This window comes from Alosa pseudoharengus, unplaced genomic scaffold (assembly GCF_046254945.1).
Source record: "Alosa pseudoharengus isolate Yale_2024_CS ecotype anadromous, Long Island Sound unplaced genomic scaffold, YU_APseudo_1.1 YU_APseudo_1.1_scf_7, whole genome shotgun sequence".
Classification (NCBI taxonomy): domain Eukaryota; kingdom Metazoa; phylum Chordata; class Actinopteri; order Clupeiformes; family Clupeidae; genus Alosa; species Alosa pseudoharengus.
This window is the reverse complement of record NW_027468859.1, coordinates 34,380,595-34,402,535: the sequence shown is the minus strand read 5'-3', so window position 1 is coordinate 34,402,535 and position 21,941 is coordinate 34,380,595. Positions and strand designations below refer to the sequence as shown.

The 21,941-nt window shown below is 40.8% G+C and overlaps 2 protein-coding genes across 2 annotated transcripts; both read right to left on the bottom strand.

The window, feature by feature from the left end:
- Positions 1-5,731: 5,731 nt before the first annotated feature.
- Positions 5,732-19,515, bottom strand: rpf2 (ribosome production factor 2 homolog). The gene is made up of 10 exons (XM_076272594.1): positions 19,403-19,515; positions 18,940-19,072; positions 18,775-18,812; positions 18,604-18,643; positions 18,409-18,490; positions 18,232-18,308; positions 18,037-18,136; positions 17,833-17,935; positions 6,394-6,538; positions 5,732-6,199 (listed from the first exon to the last, which is right to left on the bottom strand). The coding sequence occupies exons 1-10, from the start codon at positions 19,423-19,425 to the stop codon at positions 6,017-6,019; spliced, it is 924 nt and encodes a 307-aa protein (XP_076128709.1). The 5' UTR covers positions 19,426-19,515; the 3' UTR covers positions 5,732-6,016.
- LOC143110236 (E3 SUMO-protein ligase KIAA1586-like) lies at positions 10,628-13,372 on the bottom strand. Its single transcript, XM_076273123.1, is given in 2 exon segments — positions 10,628-11,698; positions 11,701-13,372. Coding segments are annotated over 2 exon segments (2,127 nt in total). The 3' UTR covers positions 10,628-11,243.
- Positions 19,516-21,941: the final 2,426 nt, after the last annotated feature.

The window sequence follows — 21,941 nt, the reverse complement described above, 5'->3', positions numbered from 1 at the left end:
CCATATATATATTTTTTTTTTTTAGCGTTCAAGCCAATGGATATGGTGAGCTACATGGTAAGACAAGCGAAGTGCCTGTAGGCCTACTTGTTTGGGATTAGCCTACATTTGTGAAGTCTTCAACTCTTGATGTCACCTTTCAAAGTACTCGACAGGTATGACTTTGACAGGGGTGCCTTGTTTCCATGTGGCATTTTAGTTTTGATGGTTTCATGCTCTCATGTGCCAGCCATCTACTGCATACCACACAATGGGGTTTCCTATTTTGTCCTCAGTTTAAGTAAATCCATATCTGAGCCTACTGTAGGCTACTTCAAATATTCAGAGTAGCAGCCTACTTGCGTTTACCACTAAAATTATGTCTAACATGACCTGTCACATAAACATTATCTATGTCCATGGCAATTACTGATATGTAGGCGAATAAAGTTTATCAAAATAAAGGTCCAATATTAGATCTGATAAGGTGCCCAATGATATCCCTTGGGCAATTCCCTATATTCAGCTCTAAATTTGTAGCTCTAAAGTAGTGATTTGTCCATACAAATACTAATTTCATTACCTTTTTGGAAGGACAGCTAAAATGTGAACCCATTTTTCCTTTTTTATGCAGTATTGCCACATTGTGACCAACTTAAGTGTTAGATACAACTTTCCTCTTTTACGATCCCCTCTGGACATGTGTGGAAAAGTTGGAAAAAAATAATAGAAAAGTCAACTAAGGGTCCATGGCAAAGACTTATATGTAGGCTACGAATAAAGTTTATCAAAATAAAGGTCCAATATTAGATCTGATAAGGTATTTTAAAAATGCCGATTTTTAACCTCTGTGACCCACCCAGAACGGTTCCGCGACCCACTTTTGGGTCCCGGCCCACCAGTTAAGAAACACTGTGCTACAGTGTGTTGTGTGTGTTACAGTTGATTCCATTGTTGCGAAGTTTGCTTCTTGTCAGTTCAATCATCGATATGGGATGCTGTTTACATTTTGTTTACCAGATCTACTTCATAGGAGCACCAATGTACAGAATTAATAGCCCTCTGCCAGCCAATCAGAAAATAGTATTTCTTGTCTCTTGGGGATACGTTTTCAATAATATGACCTGTAGATTCTTTTTTAAAAGTTGGTAGGCTATAGGCTACCGATTATTGTGTGGATATTTTTGTATTTTCAAATGACTAATTACTTGTATTTTAATTAAATACATTTTCATATAAGTATTTTGTATTTTATTTTGTTACATTTTATGAGCAGTGTTGGGAGTAATGCGTTACAAAAGTAATGTAATTACTGTAATATATTGCTGTTTGCGGTAACGCGGTAATGTAAGGCATTACAAAAAAAAAATTGGGTAATATTTACTCGGTACAAACTTCAGTAACGCGCGTTACAATGCAGTTTAACCCAAAATTAAGCGCTTGTTTTGTTTTGATACATATTCGCAAACACCACGCGAGAACAACAGAGGAGAAGAAATCCGCGCAAAATAGTAGAACGTTATCTCCTGATACTGGTTGAATATGACTGTGGCTGCAGCAGACTCGCAGGCGGACTCTATTTGCTGGATGGACATAAGCCTGCTCATTATTTTCAGCTTGTCAGAGACCAGGCTATGAAGAACATAATAGTTAGTGCACTTTGTGTGCGAAACCGAAAGATCTCTCAGCTCGCGAAATAGCACAAGTAAATTAATGAAACATCTAAAGTAGTGCCACGCTAATCTTTTTGATTCTTGATAAAACACAAACTATGCTGTTGTGCATGTCAGCTTTGTGCTGTGAACTTGAATTGAAGAGAATAAAGGGATAGAAATGCAGAAAAAGATTGTGTAGCCTGGCAGTGCCACCACTTCCACCACGCGCATCACACACTTTGCGTTGGGCACCAAAGGACAGAGGGGGCACCCAAATGTAACCAATGAATAGTAGCTTTACTGCAAACTGCGTTTCACTCTTCATCAATAACGTTTACAATGTCAAAATGCACTAACACGATGTTACATGCAAGTTTGATACCTTTTGAGTTCTCTTAATCACCACGTAGTACTAGAATTGGTGGGTCTTCAATCATTCGTTTTCCAAGCATTTAGGCTACATGAAGCACATGATATGCTGAGTCGACTGAAACGCATTCCATTCAGATAGCTAGGTGGATACCAGGCTCATAATTCACTTGTATTCACGAAATGTGAAGCAACATGTCATTGCATACTTCCATTTCCAAAGCAATGAAGGTTGCTTAAAACAACTTAACATTGTGCATATTATTGTTAATATTGTGCTCAATGTAACTCAAACAAATAAGGCTTGTAAACAAGAGCTAGCAAAAGGGCATTATGACAACGTAAAGATCAATGCTCTTAAAGTGACAGTGCACCATTTATAAGTAAAACAGCATTTCTTAAGAAATTAATGTTTAAAAATACACAGTAATGGTCTGTAAATAATAGGCCTTTTATTTTACTTTAGGTGTTTAAGTTATCATTTAAATGTCACTCTCTCAAAGCCACTCACTTAGGGCACCGAAATGGCCAGCAGGCCACCATCTTGACATGTCTTTATTAAAGGAACCGTATGTAAAAAAATGTATTTCAATTATTCATAAAATTGCCCTGATATGTCACCATACATTAAGAAATCATGTTCATTTCAAATACTTATATCACTGACAACAGTAGTCTGGCCAGGATATTGTCATTTAAAAAGTGAAGTTGCAGCCCTCAACTGATGTTGATGTTGTCATGTTGTGTTTTGGCCTAATGCGCCACCCTCCACCTATCTACTAATCACAAAGTCAGTAGTGTTTCGTCATCCGGTTGCCAACTCTGCCAGTCAGAGGGGAGGGGAAGGGGATACACCGCTCTACAGTAATTTGAAAGTGATTGTAGTACCCGTTTTGGCCACAATCTTACATACGGTTCCTTTAAGCTTTGATTTACAATATAGTAGGCTCTCTATTGATTTTAATGAGTAGGCCTAGGCCTTAAAGTTACAGTATTTCTATCACAATTTACCAGACTTTGACCTTTTGTCGGTTTTTAACAAAATTCTGACTATGATTGTTCCTTGTATTGCATTATGAGCACTGCGCCTATTGCATTCTACTGTTGCCTTAAGCCTAGCTCAGTCATTATGCTATACCACATCTCCCTCCATTGGAAGAGCAAGCTGCATTGAGCGTAATAAACTGCATTTAGAATGGCAAATCCATATTTCTAGATATTTTGGTGAAAGTAACTTAAAAGTAATGCAATAGTAGTGTAATGCCTTACAATTCAGAGACAGTAATATTATAATGTAACAAATTACTTTGAAATGACAGCAATAAGTAATGCATAGTACATTACGATTTTGAAGTAACTTGCCCAACACTGTTTATGAGCCAGTATTTGTAGTTTGTAACAACATAGTTTTTGATGTAGGCTATTTGTGCCCACCTCTGACTAGGAGAAACGGCATTCCTGCTGGGGCAAATTGTGAGGCAGTTCCATAGGGGAGCAACTTGCTGTAGCTCCCTCTGATTAGCATGATACTTTTTGCTGTTTTCTTTAATGACCATATGCACATTAAAAGAATGGTGCTGATTAGGCTAAACAGATTATGGACCCTATTTTAGCGATATTAAACGCATGGTCACTATGAGCTTAATTCAATTAGTGGGTTGACTAGTCCACATTGGGAGTGTTTTTCTTTTTTTTTTTATCAAACGTTATCAAACATCGGGCGGATCGCGCAACAAGGCATTCCTATGTTTCTTAATGAGTCACAGATGTGTTTTGGGCGTAACATAATTTAAAATAATGATAATGACATCTGTCATTCCTTTCACCGCAAGCAGCGCAACTTCAAACGCATCCGTATTTTGATAGTCAGCGGCGCATTTGAAGGAATCTGCTTGCACGGCAGACCTTATAAAACAGGTTTTCCACTAAACCATGCTTTACTAAAACCAAGTAGCCAATGTGCAAATGATGGTGAATAACTACTTATTGTGAGATGTAATTTGTAATATTTTGCATGGATGTGCGCTGGTGCGTGTTCCTGTGGACGAGAGACGCAGGGTGTTTGTGCACCCACCCATATCACTGTTGATAATGTGCTCTTAAAATAACAGGCCTATAAACAACTCGCCAAGGATTTCTGACCAGGTTTCTCTGGTCAGTGACATGATGATTTTTAGAGGGTGTAAGATAGCAATTTTGGATTGTGCGCCAGAAGACACAAGATAGTGGGTTGATGGATGATGGATACTTTACTCTTTGTCTGCTTTTATTTCCTTCTTTGAATGAGGCACTGGGAGATATTAACATGTCTTTGCATGGATAAAAAACACCCTGCGCCACTGTCGGGACTGGACACAGCCAGCCTCCAAATGAAGCCTTGGAGGAGACGTCAGTGATGCTGCACTCTCAGCATCCTCTGGAGGAGACGCCAGTGATCCTTCACTCTCAGCATCCTCTGGAGGAGGGACGGAGGAATGATGAATCACCAAGCCCACGCCAGACCTCCGCCCACAACACCACTGAAGCAGTCCTCTGAGTCTACCCACAACCCCACTGAAGCGGTCCTCTGAGTCCTCCAATTGCACTGCTCCACCGTTTTGTTTTTTTCAAGCAACAGTGTGCAGCCTGCGTTCTGTCGCTGCAGATTTCTCTTCTCTTCAAATAAGCTTGTTAACTCTTATTACATCTAAATGGGGTGTTATTCTGCCATTTCAATGTGCTGATGCAATAATTTCACAAGTAACATTACAGAAAGCCCATTGCAATGTAAACGACTGTGACAGTAGGGCAGTATTAATAGGTATCTCTACTGGGCGGGGTGACAACGTTGAAAACTCAATTTCATACACAGTATTGAATAATAGATGCTTTTTGATCTAAAATTAAGTTGTCATTGACCTTTTATGTCACATATTCCCCCCTCAATATGATAGTATTCAGCATGGATTTACCAGATTGATTGCATTGGGAAGACACGACTAAGACAACAAGCTCTGTATAACACTTAAATGTGTGTAGTAAAGGGAAAGGCATTACGAGTAGAAAGTATGATTAACTGCAATTGCATAAGAACTGCATAAGATTTTTGTTTTATTGATTTCAGTAGATCATTAGAGGGCAAATCTCCCAAAATAGTCCTTTCATATGAGTTTGTGGTAAAGAGCATAATGCGATCATCATGAAGGGCTGCAGTGTTTTGCAATAGCTTCGAACACGATTCAGCTACCATAATCATATTCACCTAATGTTACCAATCTGATCCTTCAATTACAATAATTTTCTCAACCCAGCCCCAAAACTGGGTCATTAAGCAAGTATGTAACAAAATATTGAACTGTTATAACGTAGCTGAAAACATTGAGCTGTTTATTATGGGGCAAGACATTGGGAATGAAGGCATGTCTATGGAACTTGTCCAATGTTGTTTTGGCTATTGACGACTGAATCAATGGCCATGTAATTTGAATCTTTCTGTCTTGAAACAATGCAAATCGACATAAAAACTCAAAGTAACAATTAAGTTATTGGATAATAGGGTCAACATTTCTAAATATTTCTGTTGACAGATCTCAGCAGAACCTTATATTCTTGGGAGTTAGCCTACTGTAAATCTGCCCATCATTTATGTAATCATCTATGTATAGCTTACCATATCTGCTTACGCAAAATTAATTCCACTAATAAAAAGATATTTTTTAATGGCCTGATTTATAACTACTGACCCACAGTAATGGTTACAGCATTACATTTATTGCAATATACGATACAGGATATACAATCTTGCATTACATTTATTGCAATATACAATACAGGATATACAATCTCGCATTACATTTGCACCATTGGTATGCACAGATTCGCCTCCACAGCTTGCTAGGTTTTATGAGCAGTAAAAAACAAAGACACGAGGTCAAAATACCTCACAGAACTCTTCAACTGGTATTCCTCAGCCAAGAGCCAAGAGCCATCACATCACCTTGTAAATGTCCATGTCAGAGCCAACTGGGGCTGAGTCACTCATCTGTTCTGAGTTTCTTTGGTGACTTTGACTCCTCTGTGGTGGCTCTCTCTCCCTTCCTCTTCCTTAGTCCCTTCATCTTTCGTGTCTGCAGTTTGGCCAGGTCCTGCTTCTGCATGTGCAGGCGCCCAAACTTGGTGCCAAAGGCATCATGGGATATGTTCTTCTTCTTCTTGGGCTGTAAAGATGGGTTGATACAGGGAGCATTTGTGAATTAGTACCCAGTTAGACAATGTATTGCCTATGTAACCTGTTGTGTATACTTGTGCCATATTCTACTACCCATGATATACTGCTAGACGTATACCCATGATAAGAATTTAAAATCATATTGCTCAAGTTCACTACAATGAGGTTAAGCTCTCTGTGTACCTTGAGGGCTTTAGGTTGTCTGTGTGCAGTCTTGTACAAGTCATCAGAAGCCAGATGAGTTCTTCTCAGGACAAAATCAAATGAAGGTCCAATCTCTTCCAGTTCAATCCTTGGAGTTCGACAGCCAGATTTTTTCAGCAGAACTCTTTTTAAAAAGAGAGAAAATGTAGCATTCACACACAGGCAACTAAATTCTATATTAGATAAACAATGAAGCAGACCTCTAGAATTAATGCAACCTGACATTTCGGTGATTTCCTGGCCTGTTAAAGCTTGCTTTCCATTCTTGTTGATCTTTCAAAGATATTAACTGTCAATGACTGTTAACATGCTACGGATACCCCATTGCTAAAGATATTTGGTACTGTTCAACATCAGTGGCATTAACCCTGAAAACTGACTATCTGTCGGCTGAGTTAAGAAGGCTGAAGAAAGCTATGGGGGTAGTGTTAAGCCTCTTTGGTGTAAACACGATTGACGCCAGACTTTGTTTGGAGGGCACGCCAAGTTCACTTCATAAATTCATAAGGAACATTTCATTCCAACATGTCAATGTATGCACACACATATCAAAGGTTGTGACTATTTCAACACTGCATACAAGGAACGAGGCAGGATGTTGCGGAAAAGAATATACGGCTAGAAATAAACCTCAAGTGACTAATTAAAATACACACTCCTGTGGAAATAATTCAGTCCCTCAACATCTTCAGGCAGAAATTCACTGCAGTGGTTTATAAATCCTTCGAGAACTTTTGAAATTTGGTCTCTGCATTTATCCCAATCCGTGAATTAGTGAAACACACTTAGCACACAGTGAACACAGTGAAGTGAAGCAAACACTAATCCCGGCGCAGTGAGCTGCCTGCTACAACGGCGGCGCTCGGGGAGCAGTGAGGGGTTAGGTGCCTTGCTCAAGGACACTTCAGCCGTTCCTACTGGTCGGGGTTCGAACCAGCAACCCTCCAGTTTAAGTCCGAAGCGCTAACCAGTAGGCCACAGCTGCCCCAACTAGTCTAAGCTGGTCTACAGCCAATACCCCCAAGCAGACATGACCTGGCCCTGAGCATGTGTAATCCATGATAACTCATTCAGCTTTCTGGACTTTGGTAAGCATGAACCTTATGTTCTGTTTATAGTTCTGCTTTTATAATATCCAGACAAGCTGAGTCTCCCAATTGAGAGCTGAAAATCAACCGGATGGGAACAGAAAGAAATACATTTCCACAATCTCGGAGTGTGCTGCCTGACCTGAGGGTCAAGATGTGTTCGTAATGATGTATTAGGCCACTTACCAGTAGAGGACAGATTCTTTAGGCCATGTGTTAACGGTCACACCCTGATTCTGTGACCTCAACGTATATAAGGAAGCTGACATGCTGAACATGTCAGAGTTTGGGTACACTGTTAAAATGAATGTGTTGTCCCTATCTGGACACATGTGCAAGTTGTGTTGTTTTCAACACATTAATTTTAACAGTGTACGAACCATTGTTTTGTATCATTCTCTCTCTTTTCAAAGATAATACAATTTGTATTGTTCTTTTGGATCACTGGCTCCTGTCTTTTTTGCATCAACGCGTACTAAAATATCCAACAGCTTGCTATGTAACTTGGATTTGAATGATCAACACATTGTTGAAATTGTTTATAATCAATTATTATGTCTGAGCATTGTTTACATCAAACTAGCAGTATATTTGGGGCCATTCAACAATATTTTCTTCTCAGTTTGACGCTGTCAAATAGCTGATTATTGCCAAAAAAAAACTACCTATATACCGTTCAGTTCAGTTTAGATGCCTTTATTAGTCCCCGAGGGGCAATTCGGTTTACAGCCAACCCATCCATGAAGGGGTTAAAAGTAAAATGTGCATTAGCATACACTGTAACATTTATGCAATATAAAGAATAATAAATAGTCAAATAAATAAGTAAGTACTGCAGCAGTCATACGTCATCTGTCTACAGCCACACACACAAACAGACACACACACAGACAGACACACACACACACACACACTTCACCTGCCAGTGACGGAACAGAGCAGCGGAGTGCAAGAACCATATTGTTGTAGTTATGTGCATTCTTGATGTGAATGAGTTGGCATAGCGGTTAGTTTTACGTATTGGCACATGGTACCGCCGACCTGACTGCATGATAACCAATTCATTACTCAGTTGGAAGATATTCTCTCTGCTTTCTGAACCACCCGTGTTTTCCAGAGAGAACAGAGATCTTCTAACTGGGTACCAGTGATTTTTGAGCATACTTTGACAATGTCGCTCAAGCTCTTTTTGTCCTTCATAGACAGTCCATTAAACCAACATATGAAAGAAAATGTCAATAGACTCTCAATGAAGGCTTGATAAAATGTGTAGAATTTGTTTACAGACACCAAAAGAGTTAAGCTTCCTCAGTAAGTAAATTCTTTGGTTTGCTCGCTTAATAATGCTATCAGTGTTATCACAAAATTTCAGATGCGGGTCAAACACTGTGCCTAAGTACTTATATGTTTGGACTATTTGAACATCTTCATTGTGTATTACACTCGGTTTCGGTTCCTCACTGTGCTTCCTAAAGTCTATGGGTGTGTTCGAAACGGGTAAAGTTGCTGCCTTTTAAGATATCTAACTGGGGAGCAAGGCAGCAAGTGCGGTTCGAAACCGAAAAAACAAATTCTGCTGCCTTTTAAGATATCTTAGAATTCCCAAATAACGGTCATTTTTGAAGGCAGCATCGATGCACACTTCATGCTCCCTCCTACCCATAATCCCTTGCGGCAACGTCTGAAACAGCTGTGAAAGGTAAACAAACATGGCGGATGACATCGGTAATGGCTGCTGAATCTGTTTAAAATGTCATTTGTGTGACCTTATTTTGCTTAGATTTGTAGATAAGAGAAGAAAAATAAAACTTACTATCTGATTATGCCATTGTTGTAACCATTAATAGCGTCTGGTCTGATATATCTGCCGGCCGTAAAACTAATTTATACCGTTAGCCTGCTAGCTTACGTAAGCTAATTTAGTTTAACATCAGGCCTTTGCTAACGTCATACCGTAGTGTTAACCAAAGATTCTAGAGAGTTACGCTCATTTTTAAAAGATGCATTTAATCCAAAGTCATGTCTAGTGAGACAGCTCTCTATGTAGGGAGGGAGGCAGTAGGCAGCTGTCTCCCGTTTCGAACACACCCTATGATTCATTCTTTAGTTTTAGGGCCCGTCCACACGGAGACGCTTTTTAGGTTAAACGCAGAGGTTTTGCTTCGTCTTGGCCGAGCGTCCAAACGAATCCTGTAAACGCACTGCCCGAAACCGCACTTTTCTGAAACCTGGTCCCAGAGTGGAGAAATCTGAAACCGTAGCCCGTTTGAATTCGTTTAGACAGCGAAACCGCACATCCTGCTTGCGTATCGATGATGTCATTGCCACACCTCAGCTGCCCTGGACTTGCACTTATAGTATTGCCTAACAATACTAGTTTTCATACATGACATTACCTACGATTACACTCCGTAAGATAAATATCACAACTGGTGCTGCGCAGCGCCGATAGCTTATGGACTGAACACTGTTTTTCCCGGTGTTTTTTTATGCATTCTACTGTCAGTGACGCGAGAGAACTTAAGTTATTAGGAAAGTGCGGTGTAAGTTTAGGCTACATTAATTTGTGCATAGTGCCAGTGTCATTCATTTATTTTACATGTCTTACAACATATATATATGCATTCACAGTCGAGTGAAATCAGATATAAGCATACAAAGACGCTTAGAACTCACGTTAAGCCGATGGTAGCAAACTGAATGCGAATGCGCGATTTGATGCAGGCAAAAGTATTGACTGTTACTAACGAAGGTTTTATAGCAATAGTATAAATGTGGCGACAGAATAGCCTAGAACTTGGGTAAGCCTTGCGTTTAGTAGCCTAATTGCGGTGATAGCCAAAACTAATGTGAATCACGGACTATCCTAACCAAAGAAAGTAAAGGTAATTATAGGCCTACCTGCATTAGCCAAATAAAGGACGGGACTGCACCCTTCACAAACCGTAAAATAAAGTTTATTAGTTTTACAGTTGACAGTTCACCATCAGTCCACACAAACAATTCTGTTTTCCTTGCACTAGCCATTTGGTCGTAGCCTATTCTGTCTGTTTGTAAAGTGCAAGTTTTGGTCAATTTCTGTAAAGAAACAGTGCCACCTATGGGGTATGAAGTAACGTGTTGAGTCGTGTTGAGATGGATCCGTTTGGACGCAAATATTCTTGATGCGGTTTCAGGGAAGACGGAGGAAAAAAAGATCGGTTTCGTACGTGTGGACTAGCCCTTAGACACATTCAGGTCAAGGAAGCGGTCATTGCACCATCTGACAAATTCCGTAAGGACTCTGTTGTGGTCAGATTGGTTGCCCTGGAGAAGAGACGACAGAGCGGAGTCGTCTGAAAACTTCACCAAGTAGCTGTTTTCCCAAGATGACCTGCAGTTGTCAGTGTATAATATGAAAATCAGGTTGTCGAGTGTCAAGATTTCTGAGTCTCCGATGCAGGCCTCCTATTCTCCCTCTTTTCTGATGTTTGCTCCTTGCCAGTGTTCGAATTACCCCGTCGTTTCCGGGGGGGCCCACTTGGGGGGGGGGGTGATTCAACATCCAATAGATTATAATAAGCAGGGTAGCCAGTTTATTAAAATGAAATCTATGACATTATGAAATTCAGCCTAATAACAAAGGCTATTGTCAAAAATGAATCTGAGCAGAGCTAATTGTCAAATATTTTACGAGCACAACTGAACATCGCACAACTGAAAAAACTGAAAGTTAACACAAATCACCTGTCTCGGCTAAGCCTATTGGAGATAGTCCCAAAGTGGCCTATTGGTCTCTTTCTGGGCATTTTTTCCCGTTTTCCACGCAGTTGATGGACGATGCCCAGCATTAAGCCATGATTTCACGAATGGCTTAGGGTTGAACTGGACCAGGGGAGGCGCATTGATGCTCAGAAAAAGAAGCGCGTTTAAGCTGCGCTCCCTTAAACGATTTCGGGCTTTGTCATCAATGTCATTAAGCGCAGAGAATCCTCTCTCGCATTCTGCCGAAGTAGGTAAAAACGTTTTGCCTGCCACGACGAGTTTCTTCAGGCAGGGACCTTCCCTTGCCCCTTGCATTTTAAAGTCCCGATACTCCTCAACAGCCTGCCTGGTTGGCTCGCCGAGCAGCTTGGCCAGGTTGTGAATTTCGTGCTCTCCGTATAAAACCAACTCCTCACGATCAGCTCAACTGATCGAACTGAACCAACTCCTCACGGTTTAAGAAGCTTTACCAGATCTGAGTCGGGCAGGCGTTTGGTCAGACTGTCTATTACAGCTTGGTGAAACTGTAACCTGTTTATTTTCTCTTTGCCATCTCCAAGCTCAACTCCTTTGAAGATTCCAGCTGTGATGCGCTCCTCAGCAGCCTGCGAGGATTTACCGCCAGAGATTTTCATTGCGCGTATCACCTCAATATGTTGGGTGATCTCCTGGCTTGCTTGGATCAAGGTTATGTCCCTTCTCTGGAGTTCTTGCGAAAGGCTCTGAAGCTCACGTAAAACATCCTTCATGCATGCAAGGTCAGCTACAAAGCCTTTGCTCACGAGTTGCTTGTGGAGACCACTAAACTGACACTTGTCATGTTCCCTGCGCTTCGGATCCTCGCTTGCGTCCTTCAATTGCTTGGCTAACGGTGCATAATCCTGCCACACAGCCTGAACAGTTTTAAAACTACTGGAGACCCAGCGTATCGTGAAAATCTGCCCTATTTGCAGAAATCTTGTATCAAGTGTCTGGGCAGCTTCTCTCAGAGGTCTTTTATTTTTGGGGGATTGGTGGTAGACTGCATAAAGCTTAGACACAAACATTTCAAAATGGTTACATCCACTTGCGACCTTGAGTGAGTCACTGACGGCAAGTTCAAGCCGGTGGGCTAAACAGTGCACTGCTTGAACTGTGGGGAAATGGCTTTTAAGCCGCGATACCAGGCCAGACGTTTTCCCAGTGAGGACCGAAGCCCCATCAGTTGCGATCCCAATCAGATGGCTTTTCAACCACTGATCATCCAACCCAGCATCCCGTAGACTTTCTCTAAGAGAATTGTAAATTGATTCAGCATCACAACCATTCAGTTCAACCAAGTCCAAAAACATATTCTCCATATCACCCTTGCCACTGATATCACTCCGAAGATAAATTAAGATAAAAATAAGATAACTCCGTCCATGTGTGGTGCTTTCATCTATGGAGATGCTGATGGGCGAGTTTCCAGTTTTAAGACTGGAGATCATTTTTCGTCTCATTTCATGAGCTATATGAACTGACATTTCTGTACATGTGTGATCGGACCTGTGTATCTTGCCCATGTTAGCCCCATTTAGTGTCTGTAATGTGACCAAGGGATTCATTTTCGTGAAGGGAAGTCTCTCTTTCGCAATACAGTAGGCCGTTCTGAAGGAAGCTTCTGTTTCTTGGAAATCACATGAAGTGGCATCAACTATAATGTTTGTGAACACATCTTTTTTTCTTTGTTCTGCAATGTCCTCAGCCTGCTTGTGCGCAACACTGTCTCTGTGTCTGTAGATTTTATTACACATATGCTTCGCCTGGTCAGCACTTACTGTAGCGTTAATCCACTCAGTGGACAAATGCACCCCCTTCTCAGCTCCAGGCAGTTGCTTTGCCTCTTTACAAACTGTACAGCCAACATGCCCTTCGCGACAATAAATCCACCGATATCGCTCCCTCCACTCTTCGAACTGGCTGGCTGACCATACTTTTGGGATATTGTCTGGGGTGTTTCTTTCTGTATTCTGCACATCATTTAGACTCACACTAGCCTCCGCTAACTCTTCCTGGACTTCAGGTGGTGGGCTTTCCTCCCGCTGTCTTTTTGCGGTGGTAGTAAAACCAAAATTGGTCAAATCTAGATTTCTTTTCGTTGCCATTTTAGTCTATGAATGCATTTCTGTAACAATTTTCAAATTTTCTAATATCTAATTCTAATTAAATTATACTTTTAACTTTTTCCACTGCTGCTAATTGTTCAATCGCTAACAACGCTTTAGCAAAATTCAGAGGAGGGTGAGATCGGACAGGACAGGGGGCTATTATGAGGAGCAGTGCCCCTGCAGTCTGGGGGGAAAATACACATTGCAACCAACGGGGAAAATGTAGATTATCATAGTTACGGGTTGGCAACTTGACAATGAACTAGATGTACCGCAGAGTGGTACAAAATATGACCGCCGCACATTTTTTCCACAAAAATAAATCACGCTGAAAGGCCTATATGATTCTAACTGTCTCACTAAATTGCATTATCCACACTCAATTCTCACTGGTATCTGCTAGACAACAAGTACCAAAACATGATTAGTTCATAGATTTCACATGTAAAATCATTTTATACAACCCCACCCCCATCTTGCCTGTTCATAATTCTGAGAAATTCTTGAATTGTGTGCATGTGTGCGTGTACACGTTTATGTTTATGTGTGTGGGTGTGTGTGTGTGTGTGTGCGTGCTTGTGTGTTTGCCTGCGTATGTGTGTTTGTGCATGTGCATGCATGCGTACATATGTCTACTGTGTGAGTATGTGTCATACGTATGATTACTGTGAATGTATGTGGGTGCATGTGTATCTGTTAATGCACATGTGTGCACATGGAATGGGTTAACATGACCCCTGGAGGCAAACATACGGAAAAAATTGGTCATCCTAGGCCCTACAGTTCTCAAGATATTCACAGAAAACTGTGTCTGCCCTACCCTCCTTTCGGGGGGTCCAGTACAGCGGGGGGGGGGGGGGTACAGATCAAAACAAAAAACGATGGTTCCATGCTATCCATGTGGGGTTACATGCCCACCAAGTTTCGTGTACCCCGGTCTTTCAGTGTCCCGGGAATCCTTGTTGGTGTACGGTCACTAAATGTACACATAAATTATTTTATTGTAAGGCCCCCCATGAACGAAAGTTCACAAAACTTGGCATGCATTCGGAGGGTGTCATAATGATCCTACACTTTCAATTTCGTGCAGTTTTGACCATGTCAGCCAGAGATATTGTGATGAAAACACCTACTTTTTTGCTTTTTCATTTTTAACTAGGTGGCGCTATACATGAAATAAGTGGTAATGGGATGGGTTGACACGCCCCCTTAAGACCAACATACAAAAAAAAGGTGGACCTCCTAGGCCCTACGGTTCTCGAGATATTCACAGAAAACTGTCTCCGGCCACCTACAGGCCAGTTGGTGTATAGTAACATAAATGAATTTATTGTGTGGCCCCCCCATGAACGGAATTCCACAAAACTTGGCGTGCATTCAGAGGGTGTCATAATGATCCTACACTTCCAATTTCGTACAGTTTTGACTATGTTAGGTCACAGATACCTGCGATTACAACACCTCATTTTTACTTTTTTGTGTTTAACTAGGTGGCGCTATACATGAAATGAGTGGTTATGGAATGGGTTGACATGGCCCCTTGAGATCAACATACAAAAAAAAAAAAGGTCCTCCTAAACCTTACGGTTCTCGAGATATTCACAGAAATCTGTGTCTGCCCTAGCCTCCTTTCGGGGGGTGCAGTCCAGCAGGGGGGCTACAGATCAAAACGAAAAACGATGGTTCCATGCTATCCATATGGGGTTACATGCCCACCAAGTTTCGTCTACCCCGGTCTTTCAGTGTCCCGGGAATCATTGACGGAAATGCGAGAAAAAAAAAAAAAGAAAAAAAAAGCTGACTAAACTTATATGACCGACGCTTCGCTGCGGTCATAATGAGTGGGCCCCCTCTTACAGTGATTTCGAGCAGAACTAGTAGTGCCCTGGCCAGAACTAAGGGGGCGGGGCACTACCAATTACTATGGTAATTCGAACACTGCTCCTTGCATGCAATCTGCACAGCTCCGCCGGAATATCTGGTATAATACCGACAGACGATGTTCGCAGGGAGATCAGAAACTCTCGGCTGTGAGTAACTTTCCCAAGTACTCCACACTCCGAACCGTGGTGGCAGATGGAGAGTTCCAGCAGTAGCGTTATCACAATAAATATCGCGAACAGTCGATCGGAGGTCCTTAGAAGCTGCATCTCTGGGTCACTGGTGCTTTTACTCATGCATAAACATTAACATCCACAGCAGACACTCCGTGAAACGATAGGAAGGTAAAAAACAAACAAACAAACGAATGGATGGGCAAGCTGCTGGGTTGCACACACACTGGAGCACCCCGGAATATATGCAGAGCATATAGACATCAAGACTAACATAGCAAACCAATTACTTTGTGCTGGGTGTGATAATGTGCTGCCCTAGCATCACACAATGACTTTATTATTATTTGATTATTGATTTATTATTATTAGGTCAATTTCATGATCATCATTCTTCCATGTTCATTGTGCTGGGCACCTTCCTTTAGCGTGCAAGGAATTTTTCTTTTAATATGATGATCATGGGTATTTTGGGGGTGTTCCATGTTCATTTTAATGTCCCGTTATTTGATTTAGGGGGCGCTGTGCCCGTTTTCAAAGGCTTTTGACTTCGGAATCAGTGGAATTAGGTAATTGGCCGTTTAACCCTTAGAACCCTAAGCTGTTTTTAGGGCATTTTCACTACCTTTATTCATAGAGATTTATTCTGGTGTGTGCCACACACACATATTATATATTGTTTTTTTCAGGAGAGTCTAGGCTATCCCAGATCTGCCATCATGTCATATATTAATACTAGCATTGATTTTATTTTGATTTTTAAAGAATTAAAATATAAAAAGTGTATTATAAAAATTCTTATATTTCAACATGTATCTCACCACAGCAAGCTCACAGCTCTACTTGCATTTCATGTGTGTGTAGGGCAGACTGTCCTGAATCGGGCAATATATTTGCCATGTTGGAGGGATACTCTGGGGCTGAGCAATTTACAGAAATATGTGCTGTGTGATTTACGGAAATAAATGACATTTTTTATTATTTTATTTTAGTGATGAAAAATTACCTTTCTGCGCTCATATCTGTGACACGAACTGATCTGACCTGACTTGACCCGAGGTTGCGTGTTAGCCTGCGTGCCTATGTGTATGCGGTCATAATAATTCTCAACTTTTTACTGCATTGCCATGAACAAAGTAAAGGCAAAAAAGGTGTTTATTTGTTGAACAAATTGGGATGCAATGTGAGCCTTGGATGCCATGCAGGAATTTGCTAGGATCTCAAAACCGGAATATGAATATGCTTTGCCATAGAGAAACACATGATAGCGTTGGATTATAAACATGCTTTGCCACAAGAACAGACAAAAACGTGGGGTAAGTCCAGCTATATGAAGTTATTATTTTTCTGTCACTTCATCTGTTTTATAACCCAGAAGGATGTACTTGGTATCAAATGATAGCTCTGAGTCTCCTCTTTCATCTGACATGCGTGGCATATCTATGCGATCACGGGTCCGCGAGTAATTCAAACGAGAGTAATGGGTGTGCAGCTTTGGTTTGTGTACATGACGTTATTATTTTGCAGTCACTTCGTCTGTTTTTATAAGCCAGAAGGATTGATAAACATGGTACCAATGGATAGCCCTGTGCCCCCTCTTTCATCTGATATGCTTGCCATATCGATGCGATCACGGGTTCGCGAGTAATTCAAACGAGAGTAATGGGTGTGCAGGTGAACGCAGAGAAGTATAGACTAAATATAATGCAATTTGATTTAATTTCATGATTTTTTTTAATTTTCATACTTGATCGTACAGACAAGTGTGTTGGTCTCGTTGGAAAGCCCCGCTTCTGCTCTGTCATGCAATAAAGGTTTCATCTCGCTGCGATGAACAGTTCCGGAGCAATGTAACAGAGAAGAAAGGGTGTGTTTTTTGACGCACTTTGCGTCAATCGGGTTCTAAGGGTTAAATTGTGTAAAGCGCTTACAGTAAGGGGGCTGTTGTGAGCCTTGCTGGCAGGTCTATGCTTAAGTTGGCATTTAGCCATGTAAGACCTTTGAATACTTTTTGTCTGTGTTGAATATTTGTTTTTTACTTTCGTTTACATCACGTCGGGTGCTACAAAGTGTCGGGGTGGTATTATGGACTATATTTTTATTCATTTGTTTACATTTTATTCACGTTGTAAATAAAACACATATACCGGTAGCATAATCCTCTCTCGTCACTGATTGGCCCGTCACCCTTTGAGCCCGAGGGAAACGTTAGTGAATTATCATGTGCCAGACTAGTATCTCACTGAAAGGAAATTCTAGGTGGGCGAGGTCAGGCTACTAATTCATGAAAACTTAACAAGACTGACCAAAACCATAATTATTGACTTGTTTCCCTTTTCTGGGACTCATCTACTCAGGAATTGAATACCTAATCAACAACTAAAAAGGCATGTGCATACATACTTGTAGCTACGCATGTAGATCTTCCCCTCCAGGGCTGTGAAGTGCAGTATGTGTTCCAGGCCTGCCAAACGGACCGACGACACAGTGGGTCCTCTGAAGAAATCTACCATAGCAAGCGAGACAAGACATGAGGAGGTAAGACAACACCAAAACACCCCTGAGATGAGCCAAAGCGTCTTAGCACTAGAATAGTTACTGGTGTACCGATCAAGACGCTCTTCAGGCGTTTGTGTTCATTGTCTATGTCGAAGGCCTCCCCTGCAAACACCAGCAGAGGCTTGGTTCCCTCTGGACACTTGCTTACCTGCTCATCAAGTAAACAAGAAAACAACCAGAGTGAATTAGCAGCTCAAGTATAACAAATGTCCTATGTAAGTAAAATTTTATGTGAATTCTTACCTTGATATCTTTCAGTGCGGTAAACTTCTCAACACCCAACTCAATCATGTCCAGCACATGATAATCAAACAAGCGTCCTATAATAAACAAAAAACAACAAAAACAAAACATGAACATCATTTCTCTTCCTATCTGGGTTGTAAGCGGCATATTGTCTATGGCATTTTCAAAGCTTACCAAATACAAGGTTGTTTGGCCGTTTCTTATTATGGGAACCAAACAAAAACAAAGAACAATCTGATTTTTTGGAGAAGAATTCCTGTGAAGACAAAACCATTAAAACAATTAAAGCTGATAACAGAAAAAAAAACATCCAGTGAATTAATAGGCTATTCATTACATATAACTGTTTCTGTGATTCTTTTAACTCACCAAAGATGTTGAGTCTTCAAATGGCCTCATTATGTTCTTCCTATAATGCAAAATATCAAATTCAATATTCTGAAAGAAGTTGCAAAGTTTGCAAACAATCAGCAGCAGAACGCAGTTTTAACTAACTTCTACCGCGTAGGGTAAACAAGCACAACATGGCATGTCACTTACTTTTTATACATCACTGCATTTGGTTTCTTCAGGGCATACTGCAAAATATATCAACCAGGTCATCTGACATGTTTAACTATTGAATAATACAATGACATTCCAATAGAGCTGAATTGATTCAGGTGGGTCTGTTGACAGAGGACCCAGGCTTTCATGCCAACTCACAATATCTTTCAGTGCCTGAGTAACTGTCTCAGTTGCGTTCCCTCCTTTCATAATCATCGCATTCTTAACGTTTTCCGTAAGTTTGGGCTCTCTGCTCTGAAGAAATCGTTTGGACCTCTTCGTCTTCGGCTTCCTAATTGAAAAACGAAATGGCAATTTCATATTACTTGATTACAAGCATATTGTCAAATGTAGGGTAATGATCCAGGGAAAACATTTTGCAGACATAAACGTAAGCCACATCTTACTGGTAAAGTAGATTAATCAGGGAATTTGGTATCAACATGAAAAAGGCTGAACATTATGTAGACACTGTAGAGGCAGCATTTTCGCTATAACGTTAGCACAGCTAACATTTGCGTTGGCTTTCATAGTTAACTAAAGCCACCATATTTTAACAAGCAGTTATTATCCCTACATGACATGTCAACATGAACGTGCAATTATGAAAAAGATTACTTACACTATTCCATCGGTGTACTTCATTTTAGCCCCAAATATTACAAGATTTCGTAGGCTATGTAAGATTTGTTTACACGTGAATTACATGTGGGTCTGAACCGGAAGCAAGCAGGATGTTGAGTAGCAATGTGAATCGCAATATCCGGAATTGAAAAACGCTTGCTACACTGCTGCCATCTACTGGTGGATCGTAGGGCTCCGTTCACTCTAGACAGCGTTTCTCAAACTGTGGGTCGCGACCCAGACATGCCAGGTGGGGCGTGAACTGACGTGAAAAACAGGAGGGTTTTTTTTTTTTTTTTGTATCTGTAGCCTGGGCCCAGGTAGCACCCGATGCGCAATTGACGCACTGTGTTATTCACAGGGAAGCGCTCGTGTCAAGGCAGCTTAGTCAGTCCCGACTATGAGATTTTGAACGTTGTTGTGAGAGTGGTGAATTTCATCAAAACCCGGCCCTTAAAAGCGCGTCTTTTCTCCGCACTTTGCAAAGAGATGGTAGCTGACCAAAAGGCTGTACTGTTTCACAGCGAGGCAAGGTGGCTTTCCCGAGGTAAAGTGCTGTCGCGGGTGTTTGAGCTCCGCGTCGCCACTTCTTGGAGGAAGAGCGCATGTTTGAATCTGCAAGCACGTTCACTAATGAAAATTTATTGACGAAGCTGGCCTATCTTAGCGATATATTTGATATATCTTAGCGATACATTTGAGTTAAATGTCCAGTTACAAGGCAAAGACAAGCACCTACCTCACCTATAGCAAGATTACGGCATTCACCAAAAAAACTTGAGTATGGGACAGGCGCCTCGATCGCGACAGTATTGAGATTTCTGAGCGAAATCGCTGAAACGTCTGATTGGGAGCCACTCTTGTGATCCCATGTATTAAACAGTAGGCCTACATCACATCCCTGCAAAGTTTATTTCAAAAATATTTCCCAACCAGCAGTGTTCAGTATTACTGGATTATGGATCCATTTAATGCAGCATTGGTATTTCATTGAATCTATTGTACAATGCTGTAAAATGGCCTATGCTTCCTAATATGTTGCTGGAAAACAGAAATATGTGTGTTATGTATTTATTTATATTATATCTGCAGCACCAGCTGATTTTAACTCTGTTGAAGAGGATATATTTAGAACTTGTCATTATTTCAATAAATTTGACAATTTTAAGCTTTACCTACCACTTTCTTAGAGCAATGAGGGACAGGTGGGGCTCGAGCCCCCTTGATCAAAGTGGGGAATGAAAACAAAGTTTGAGAACCACTGATCTTGTTAACTACCACCAGGGTACCCCCAGAATTGTCAGACCTAAATTTAAGACCTTTTTAATACCACTTCAGATGAAATTTAATACCTACATCGCACCCATTCGGATAGAATAAATAATATTAAAGGTAAGATTAAACCTCAAATAATTACTATTTACAAGTGTTTGAACATGCCAACATGAACATGACAGCAGTGCAGTGGCAACGCAAAGATTTGTCGTGGTAGTAACGTGACTGAATGTCCTGCTTCATGGACAAATTTACACGGAATAGAACCTAGTTGATTTCAGGGATTAAAGTGAAAAAAAAAAAAAAACTTTTTTCAGACCATAAGTCATACGTTGTTCATATCTACATAGAGATAGCACCCCTTTTGCGGTCGCGACCTATTGGTTTTTAATGTACAAAAAGATGCAAACAGCAAAGTAAAGCACCAAATAAACACCAAAACGAGGCTACAGGGTACTCTTAAGTTACTATATAATTAATGCCACCTACAGGTGAAGGCATAGAACATAACAATCCTATGGTTTGTGTACCAGCCTCGTTTTAGCCGCCATTGGCCGCCATGTGAATAAGGCGAATTGAGAGTGTTCTTGATTGAGATTGAGTTTTCCTGATGAACAAAACAATATTTCAATACCATCCCTGACCATTGCTGATTAGCCATTGCTGTTCTTTTCTACTGCAGCAATATTGTAGCAAGGCTTTAACTTAAACTCTTATTTAATTAGGCCTACTTCAGGCCAAAAGTATTTAAAGGGGAGATTTTTTTTTCTTAATATGCAATTAAACACCAAGTAAAATCTATAAAATCAAGTTTGCAAGACTTCACATTTCCTCATCAAAGTAATGAATCAGAACAGTCTAGATACTGTTCATATTTCCATTTGTTGCCTCATCCGCATTTAATGAAAACATGGTAATTTTGAGTTTTACAGACAACTCAGTTTTCCAATGAGCAGCAATACTGTGTGTGCTCATGCAGCAGGTCTGCGCATCTGATAACGACAATCTGGAGAGGGCGCACTTAGCGCAAAAACGGTCAGCCATAGATAAACGTACACAAATCATGACGCTAATATGCGAGGTTCTGGTAGGCCTACTGGTTATGGTTTTGTGCTATACATTAATAATAGCAAAGTTTTAAGTTGACTATTTTAATTGCATGGTTATTTTTTGTCAACATACGCTCATACTGTCATTAAAAGTGAGGCCTAAGCAAAATGGGCTACAACGCTGTCTGTACGTCATAAACACGACTGCCCCCC

What these genes read in the sequence shown, in the direction of transcription:
- rpf2 (XM_076272594.1), bottom strand. Translation starts at nt 19,425, where the DNA reads ATGAAGTACACCGATGGAATAGT. An exon ending in AAGTACACCGATGGAATAGT is followed by an intron (nt 19,073 to 19,402) that starts GTAAGTAATCTT and finishes TTTTTCAATTAG; the next exon opens with GAAGCCGAAGACGAAGAGGT. An exon ending in ATCTACATGCGTAGCTACAA is followed by an intron (nt 6,539 to 17,832) that starts GTATGTATGCAC and finishes CTTTTTAAAAAG; the next exon opens with AGTTCTGCTGAAAAAATCTG.